Source organism: Oncorhynchus tshawytscha, linkage group LG16 (genome assembly GCF_018296145.1).
Source record: "Oncorhynchus tshawytscha isolate Ot180627B linkage group LG16, Otsh_v2.0, whole genome shotgun sequence".
NCBI classification, from domain to species: Eukaryota; Metazoa; Chordata; class Actinopteri; order Salmoniformes; family Salmonidae; genus Oncorhynchus; species Oncorhynchus tshawytscha.
The window spans coordinates 21918672-21928535 of NC_056444.1; the positions used below are offsets into that span (position 1 = coordinate 21918672).

Sequence of the window (9864 nt, forward strand, 5' to 3'; positions counted from 1 at the left end):
AAATTCAAACTGGAGTGCCAGTGTGCTCTGGGTATTTGTAATTTCAGAGCGGTCAGATTGTCCATTCATAAATTCAGAGCATTTCGCTCTAGGAGCATTCAGAGAGCACAATGGACGCTCTGCCCGAGGAGTAGGGTTGATCCGAGTGTTCTGACCTCACAATGGCAGTCAAGCACCCAAGCTAACTGGCTAACGTTTGCTTGCTATTTCCAGATACAAATGAGAGAACACCTCACTCTGACCAGTTTACTCCCCCTAGCAGAGCTGGTTAGGCTGTTTTCATGTTATCCAGAGCGTTGGTGACTGTAAATGTGCTGCTGGCATCAATTGAATTGCCCTTTTTTGCCGATGTTTAGTGACACCAGCCATATAAAACGGGTGTTGAAAGTTCATGTATTCTGCGCTCTGGCACTCAGATGAGAGTGCTCTGAAAACAGAGTAGATAGAATGAGTACATTTACGAACGCACCCTTTGTTTTGCCCTTCAGGCTTTAATATGTTAGAATTAGAGCAGGGTTCCCCAACTGGCCGAATTTGGCCCACGGGTGATTTTCTTTGGCCTCCCAAGTTTTCTGAACAAAAAATATTATATCTGTTTGTGCTTCTTGCAGTCTACAAATGATTTGGTACTATGTTCCAGCCCTCTGACCATCTGCTCAAGAGAAAAAATTAAAATCAGCCTGCAGCTGAATGAAATATAGCTGATGATCCCTGAATTAGAGGCATTAAAAGAAGAAACACACGAGAAAGACAAATGCCTGAAAGTAGTGAGTGTTGATCACCTGCTCAACATTACAATTGTTGGGAAATTAACTGAAATTGAGGGACGATGTTCTGTTGTCAGAGGCGATATAAGCAGCGGTTGGCCGTCCTAAGTAAACTCGGCTGTCAGTTGTGTTCTCAAAAAATTGGAAACAAATGGAGGGAAAAAACCTTACCACAGATTCGGAATATAGTTTTTATTTACAATTTATAAATCGGCAGATACAAAAACTTCTTGAACTGTATCCAAAATGTGCAATTCATCTATTGATTTTTTTTCCACAAAAGAAAAAAATACAAGAGTAAAAAAAATGTACGTTTGGAAAATTTGACAATTAACAAAATGTAAACTGAAGTGATGTCTTTTTTTCTGGTGAGTATTTACTAATAGCGACAAATTGTTTTTAACAGACTATAGTTGTTTACAAATCTACTTTGTTCTCCCAAAATGATAACCAGTCATTATGTGTACATACATTTAAATGGCAACATTCTATTTCCCCATAGCTTAATACAAGGCATTCATATTCATGAAGCAGCACAAATGTGTATAACACATTAAAGAAATAAGGGTTTTTGAATTGTACCAAAGAGGTTTGTGATAGGAGAGGGGATAAAACAGGTATTTACCAAATATATCATTGTAAACAATCACCTTCATTTGAAGAGATTCGCAACATCAACAAATATAAAATGGGTGAAGCTTGATAACGAATTCAAAATACTTCAGCAGTTTAAACAAGCGTCAACCTCTAACAATCACCCATAAGAAGGCAATAACGAACAAAATAAATCCCAGGATGCTGAAGTACTAGAGAAGATCACAGCAGAGAAACACCCATAACATCTGTGAGTGTTTATCCAATTGGGGACCTGTTTTTCTGGATCTGCTACAACAATGGCAGAAAAAAACAGAAATAAAATAATTATAAGTACATTGTAGTCAAACAATTAACATCTTCATTTCACATTTAAGTTTGCTTCAATTTTACACATTCTAGTCGTCTTCATTCCTCCATAACCTAGCAATGTTCTTCGATATGACGCTGGTGTCTCACCCTTTGTAACACATAGACATAACAACACAACTGATGAGTTCAATTCATGCGCTCTTGTGACAAACCTTACATTGGACTGCGAGTTGTGACATTTTTCAATGTTGTCATTCGAGTGACGACATTAGTTAGGGGAAACAATTGAGAGTTACCTGTGAACAGTATGTATTGTCTTAGTATGGTGAAAACCATGCAAAAAATATGGCTTTGTCTTTGAGCAAGTGTATATTACTTTGTTTTAGATGGTTCAAAAGATGTTGCCTTGCTAAAACAAGCATACAGCCATTACCCTGGTGTAACCTCTTAGTATGTGGCACAGACTGTTAGAAACAATAAGTAACTCCCTACTAGTTCCCAAAATGACAAAAGTCACAGAAAATGAAGAAAACACAGATCATCCAGCTGATGATAGTGGTAACTGAGTACAACAATCCCTCCACACACAACTGACACATTACCTACATCCTTAATCCATTTCAAAGCATCCATTTCAAAGCAATAAAATGCCAATAAGTCTTTATGGAACACTTTTTTAAACATGCAAAAACCATCCAGTGATCCAATCTAACCTATGGGTGTCCAGGTGTAATGGTAAGCACCTTAGATACCAACCGATATTTACTAACTAGGCATAGACAATACACAAGTGACTACCAAAGAAGTCTGAGATCATTTTCCAAATACTTTAAGGACACGGATGTCAAAAAAGACACTTTAACATATGTAAAACTGTGACTCCCTGTCAAAGTATATGTTATAGAGCACTTGTGTAGTATAATGTGTGCTTTTTCCCTTTGTTCCAATACAAACAGCCTGGCAAGACTGTGAATATGTAAGTTAACATTGTTCTGTGGAGGGGGCATTGACAATAAGCATGACACGGGATACATTTTTAAATGTCAAACTGCAATCCTGCCATGAGTGCGAGACAGACAGCATGGCAATGGCAATCAGTGACATCACTCATGCAAATCATTGGGCAAACCACACACAAAAGCCTCGATCTCATTCTCTATCGAGCAGGACATTATTGTGCCATTACAGAGTTGGGAATTCTGTCACGTACCTCTGACCTGGCTCCCTCCCAAATATGAGGAAGGGGCTCCAATATTAATCTATTCTGGCATTTCCCAAAATCCCTCAGCCTAAGCTTATTCCTTTCACCAGGGTCCAGCTCATATGTTGACACAAAAAGGCTCCAGAACAGCATTTAGCCACTTTCTATAAAAAATGAATGGGTCAGCTGGGCAAAACTAAGAGACGTCTTGTGTTTCCTCAATTTGCTTACTGATAAATGCTGTAAAAACAACTATGTATTTGTGACTTTCCCTTTTTACTTGTACAGTTATACTTCCCTCTCCTGTGCACTGTGATAAGGTCCAAGTCTCTACAGTCTACTGTATTTAACATTTCAAAAGTAGGTCCTGCACGCAGAGGCAAGCATATTGTACGGAACATGACACGTTAATTTGTCCTAGCGCAGCTTTTGTGACAGACTCCTAATAGGGAAGCATTCAAATGTTTATCTTCAGGTTAATTATTCATTACTTACCGGTATTTGCATTTAAAAAGCTATCATACTGCTGCATAAATATTAAGTAGAAGTGCATGGCGACATATAAACTAGCATTTATCTATCATAACTAGGGATGCACGATATATCGGTGAACATATCGGAATCGGCCGATATTAGCTAAAAATGCCAACATCGGTATCGACCGATGTCTAGTTTAACGCCCGATGTGCAAAACCAATGTCAAAGCTAACGTGCATACCTACATAACGAAGGTACATGACATAATGACTCCACGTACATTTTTTGCACTATACGTGCAACACAGTGTTCCTAAACTAGCCCAGAATGTCTGCTGTGTGGATCAACAAGTCAAGCAGTCAACAAGTCAAGCAGTCATTTGAAAGAGTAACAACATTTCAGGGAGACAACTCAAAGGCGAAATCCGTTCTCTATCGTGGCTAATGTTGGCTTTCGCCGACTGGTCGAGCACCAGTTAACACTACCAAGTGCTCTATTTCTCCGATGTTGCCCTACTGGAGTTACACAGCAATAGCGTCACTGCTATTACCTTCAAGACATACATACTATGGAACGCCGTTTGGGTCTTTGCATGTCAAAAGATATACAAGTAGCATTGTGAAAGCTGTACAAAAAAGTCAGCAAACACCAGCCACGAACGATGTGTTTAAAATACCGCGTTGGTAATAAAGCCTCATTTGTTCGACCGCAACTTCTGGGGTACCTAGCTAGCACCAATACAACCAGGCTGAAAACAATGACAAGTAGAAACTGCAGTCATTCTCATTATTCTTAGCAATGATTTAGGAATCCTTGTAAGTATTAGCTAGGTTGCCACTTGTTGTTCACCTATTGAAATTGAACCTCAGTTCCTGAAAATAAATAGCTACTTAAACCTGTTGCCCAAAACTAACGTTATAAGCAGCCAGCTAGCTTCATCTGGCTAGTGAAGCTCAACTGGACTGGGTTATGTGTTGTGAAGCTAGCCACAATAAGGATTATGTACAAATGGAATTTGCGGTTTGCCTTCAAAATAAAAGTATGTCATTGACAGTGATGCAAATGAATAGAAATAGTAGAATTATTCCATACTATTATTTTGAAGGCTAACCGCAAAGTCAACTATTGTGACTAATCTTTATTGTGGCTAGCTTCACATAGATGGGTCCGACCATCATTAATCAAATAGGGTTATTTTAGATGACACCTACCTATATAGTTAGCTAACTAACTATAGCTACTGAAACAGATGTCGTTTTGCTATGTTTTTGGGGAAGAACATTGTTTGCATCCATGAGATAGCTAGCTTTTTTTATGACCAGCACTGTAGGTGCGCGAATCAACTTTACCAGCATCATAGCATACGTATCAATGAAACGTTGTAACATGAAATACGAATGCTAGTGTAATCAATGTGTAATAACTACGTAGAAAATGTATGAACACGTTAAATTATTGTGACGTGCAGTCATATTCAGGTCCTGATTGGTCAACAAACTAATTTGACACATCAAAAAGTGTTATTTGACATCAAATAGTATATTTTTTGACACGCAAAGGCCCAAATAGCATTCCATAGAAATCCTGGTTGAGAATGAAAGGAATGAACAAATGAACAACAAAACAGCACATCAAGTAAGTGAAAGAAATAGGTTTTGATTATGTTTTACTGGTGATGGGGACATACGTAAATACCAACAAAATTGTAGTGACGCCTCTTGCACTGAGATGCAGTGCCTTAGACAGCTGCGCCCATGTGTGTGTGTGTTAACTATTTAACTGTTCTAGAATGCTTAAAAAGGCTACAAAAATTTGAAATATCGGTATCAGTGTTTTTTTGGTAAGGAAAATATCAGATATCGGTCAAAAATGTCATATCGGTGCATCACTAATCCTAACAGTACCTTTTACAGTGGGCGGGATTAAATAGTCCAGGCTACATGCACCCACACAAAGCTTGCGTTTCTTATTAGCCCTAGCAGTTGTCATTAACCAACTTGACGGATGGCAAATAAAAAAAGGTCCTCTTAATTTCACAGGGTGAATTCAACAAAAACATTGCTTAAAAATACTTTTGGCCTCTGCATTGCATTAATGCAGTGCTTCTACTTCAGTTTAAGACACTGAAGATATGCCCCACTGCGTTGTTGTTGGATATCTTTCAAGTAAATGTTTAAATGAAGCGTCAAAAGGATCACGCTCTAAAATCAGCCCATTTATTTCTTTCATTTAATTCACTGCAGCCTTTTAAGATGTCAAACCTAAGCCAGTTAAGTGAAACCTTATTTTAAATCTGTAAATTTGAGCCAGAAGGCAAAATATTGATGTTATTCAGACGGCTGAACTTGCCATTCTAGAGTTTCCAGTCTTCTACAGCAACTGGAGAGAGAAATAACTCCATATCTCACTGTTGATAAAGTATGTTTTCTTAAATCATGCTTTGTACTTCTGTGACAGACTCGTATACAATATTCTATGATAGATCTCTGGAGGTTTGGCCAGAAACTGAGTCTGAGCGACAACGACTTAACCCTTTAACTGTGAAATTGGGGACTGGACACTGAGAAACATCACCTTGGGCAAATCTGAACTGGCTCACCATTACCAATTTATTGCACTACTTATAGCCAGTGTTTTTGGCAGAAGTACTGCGCAACATACGGAATAGGGTTCCATTTTGGACACATCCCTGGGCAAAAACAAAGAGCCAATGTAACCCAATCGATCTTGTCTAAACGATGGATGTCTGTAAACCTTTGTTAAATCTCTTAAACTGAACCCAAAAGTGCAAGTTGCTAGCATTGTCTGTCCCATCTGTCAGTGTCAACCCTGTCAGTAGTGCTTCTCCTGCAGGTAGTCTTTCATCTTGTTGGGCAAAGGCAGGTTCTGAATCAGGTCAATCCTGGTGTACTGTCTGATCACAAACCGACACAGGTACTGCAGGGAGCGCACTTGCATAAAACGAGACACGGGATTGGTCAGCCTGACGGGGTAGGTGGCGGACCCTGGTAAGCGAGATCTAGAATAACAGAAGGCTCCATTCTCTGAATCTTTGATGGAGTATTCTATCAGGTCTACGATGGACGTGTGTCCCTCCACGTCGGGCTGCTCGTAGAAGCTGAAGCGTCCATTGGAGTGTTCGATGCGGGTGTGGAGGGTCTTGGTCTGGGAGCGGAAACTAAGGCTGAGGAGGTACCTGTCGTCCGAGCTGTCCCTGACCAGGAACGAGCCGTCGGGCAGGTTGGCCAGCTTCTCCTCAGCCTCCCAGCGTGTTATGGGTCCCCAGTACCAACCCTGCCTGGCTAGCTTCTTCAGCTCCTCGGTCAGGCTGGTCACAACCATGGGTCCGCTGCTCTGGACTGAGTCATACACTAGTCTCATGCCCGGAGCCGAGTTGGGGTCAAAGTTTAAGTGGTGCCTCACCCGCTCCGCCACGTGGCTGTACGCAACACTGAACCCAGAGCAAGTCCTAGGGATCTCGTTGCTGGGTAGCAGGGGCAGGGGGGGAGGAGGGGGGTGTTGGGCATCGACCCTGGAGCTCTGGAGCATGACGCAGTTAGAGCCGATGAGGAGGCCGTTCACAGACTCCATGAAGAGGTCCACTGGCAGGTTCATACTCACCAGATCCTGGTCTTCCTGACTCTGCTGATCAGCGTGGAGAGAGCTACTGTCCGCCTCAGTCACCACCTCCATAGGCAGGGACCCGTCCAGGCAGAAGGAGTGAGAGACAGAGTGGGACCCCTCTGGGTATATTCCCTCCTCTAAAGGCATGGTGTACTGGATGTAGTCCTGTGGCGTGAAGCCCAAGACTACAGGCACGTGTTCGTCAATGTTCAGGTGCAGCTGGTCTCCGTTTTGGGGCTGCTGGAGGTTCTTCAGGGACTCTGCCTGCTCCTGGAGGTTCTTCACGGCCTGCTCCTGAAAGATGCCCTCCATCTGGAAGTCCTGGTGGTGGAAATCCTTCCGCACACCATTCAAGTTGGGGCTGGGGCTCGGAGAGTGGACCATGGCTTTAACTTTCACCTCCATCTTGATGCAGGCTTCGTCTGAGTTCACAGGCCGCAGGGGCCAGGGAGAGGGGCTGTAATGGTGGCTGCGGAGGGATGCCGATCGTAACGGCCGATGGGCCTTGACCTCGTTGAAGCTGATGGGCACAGAGGAGGAGAAGGTATCGTCATCGTCAACTGACCCCATGGCTGTGGAGCCCCCTTTGACTTTGGCCTTCTGCTTGGCCGACAGCCTCCTCTTCAAAGAACCCATCAGACTCTCGCTCTTAGAACGGCCCTTGTTGTGTCCTGCCTTCTCCTCTTCTTCAACTCCTCCACCACCCCCTCCAAGGTCGCAGCCCGCCAGCTCTTTGGTGTAGCAGCCCCTGAAAAGAGAGTCTTCCTTGGAGAAGTCGACCGCTGGCGAGGGCTGCTGGAGCATGACAAAATCCCCCCCTCCTTCTTCCTTGCCCTTGTTGATGTTGAGGGACTTGCAGATGGTCTTAAGGCTGATTTTCTTCATTCTGAACGGCCCTCCTTGGCAGGGAAGGGGTGTGGGACATGAGACTGGGACGGGATGGCTGCTCTCCTCCTGGGGTCCTGATGAAGATGCTGCTATCCACAGAGTCCTCCCATCAGGCTGGAGACAGCTGGTCATATACACTGCACAGCACTCATCCCCTGGGAGGAAACACAAATAAATAAAAAACATACTTCAACAGTTTTTTTACAATCTGTTTTTAATAAAGTCATTTAGGTGTGAGTTTACCTTATGCATGCCTTTACAGACATTTCAAGACACACCTGAACTTACTGGTAAGCTTACTCTTATTATTAGAAACAGCAAATAAACTGTACAGAGTTATTACCATTACATGACTAGAATAGCTGACTCAGTTGGACTAATGTGATTGTAGTTTTTCCTTGCTGTTGAAATACTGTTGAATAGTATAGCAATATTGTTTGTACATTTAAATTGAAATCCATTCATTTGTACGTAAAACAATGTCTCATAATGGCACCATAACATTAGTGTCTTTAGCAGCAATTTTTTCAGAAAATTATTTAGCAGTTGTGCATCTGGTGCCTTTACACATCACGTGTAGTGTTCAAACTATTATTGGCAGATTATTATGAGCAGATGAAAAAAATGAAATGGTGTTAAACTAGCGAGAAAATTAACAGAATTGATGGTCATAGCTAGTTAGCTATTTTATAGGCACTAGTCATTGCAACAAAAAAATCAAACAAAACCCCTTGCTAATTGATTACGTTTATAGCTAACCTTAAAATGTCATGTTTTTACAATAAATATTGGTCATCCAAACAATCACGCCTGATAAATAATATGTATTTTCATTACTAATGACTAATTTGCCAAATTGGCTGTTTTGCTAAACTGCATGGTTTTGTCTGTGCCAGCTGCTAAATTACGAACGCTAGCCAGTTAAGTTAGCTAGCTATCACGTTAGCTACAAAGCTAATAGACCTGGCCAGCTGGGCCTACAGTCTGGTTTTGCTGGCAATCTAACATTAGTTAGCCATTTTCCATGTTAAACCGTTAAGTAACCATAACGGTCTAAATTAATCATAGATATCCCAAATACTACGACAGTTTCACATTGACAGCTAAATATCAATGTAGTAAAGGTTAGACGGCAATGTCATTGTGTTGAATGAATGTTTACAGTTGTCTGGTCAACTAAGTTAGCTAGCTAACTTGGCTGCCTAGCTACATGCATGAGCTATGAGTCAATGAAACGATCTGTAGTATTGTTTAGTTGGGTACTTACTTCGTTAGATTACCATCTGCATTCGTGGTAATGTACACTTGAATTGGGTTTTACCTAAATTTGAAAATGTATTTTAGAAGATAGAACTGAGCTAGCTACTTAGCTTAGCCAGTCAGCAAGCGAGCTTAGCAGTCACAAGCATATCGTGGAAGGAGCTACCGTGTCTAGCGAAACAAAATTAAAGTGCGTTGGAATGGTTCCCCGTTTTATCTGGCTGTTTATTATGCTGTATTGTAATTTTTCAACAACAATCTATTTTTTTCTCTGTCTTTTCTAATACTTTCTGACGGACTCTTCCTCTCTCTTGCATTTGTTGCTTGTTGAATTGTAGGAGAGCAGGCTGAGAAATACAGCGAATCACATCCAGGGTTGAAACCATTTGTACAATTCCCTCAGGACATAGCTGCTGGAGAAAGGGTCACAGAATGTTGTGTCTGTAATAAAACATGTCATTCTGTAGGCTTACACATTGCTCAGACCAATGAATACAGAATGTACTCCCTGTATATAGTTCCATTCTTGTGAGATAATGTTACAATAAATGTTAGAATGAATTAATTCACTATCTTGTTAAAGCTATTGGTTGCATCTCTCTCAAGTATCAAGTTCTGTATCTTCTGCATACTTTATTATCTGCCTGGTGGTAGTTTGATTAATTCTATATTTTAATTGATAACTGCTGCAGAATTTAGAAGCACTCATAACATGACCCCATATTTGTCCTGGGGGCACAT

At 41.4% G+C, this 9864-nt stretch overlaps 1 protein-coding gene across 1 annotated transcript; it reads right to left on the reverse strand.

Moving 5' to 3' along the window:
* Positions 1 to 5010: 5010 nt before the first annotated feature.
* LOC112215512 (suppressor of cytokine signaling 6) lies at positions 5011 to 9516 on the reverse strand. Its single transcript, XM_024374585.2, has 2 exons — positions 9131 to 9516; positions 5011 to 8018 (listed from the first exon to the last, which is right to left on the reverse strand). Exon 2 carries the CDS (start codon positions 7993 to 7995, stop codon positions 6184 to 6186), a length of 1812 nt encoding a protein of 603 aa, XP_024230353.1. The 5' UTR covers positions 7996 to 8018; positions 9131 to 9516; the 3' UTR covers positions 5011 to 6183.
* Positions 9517 to 9864: the final 348 nt, after the last annotated feature.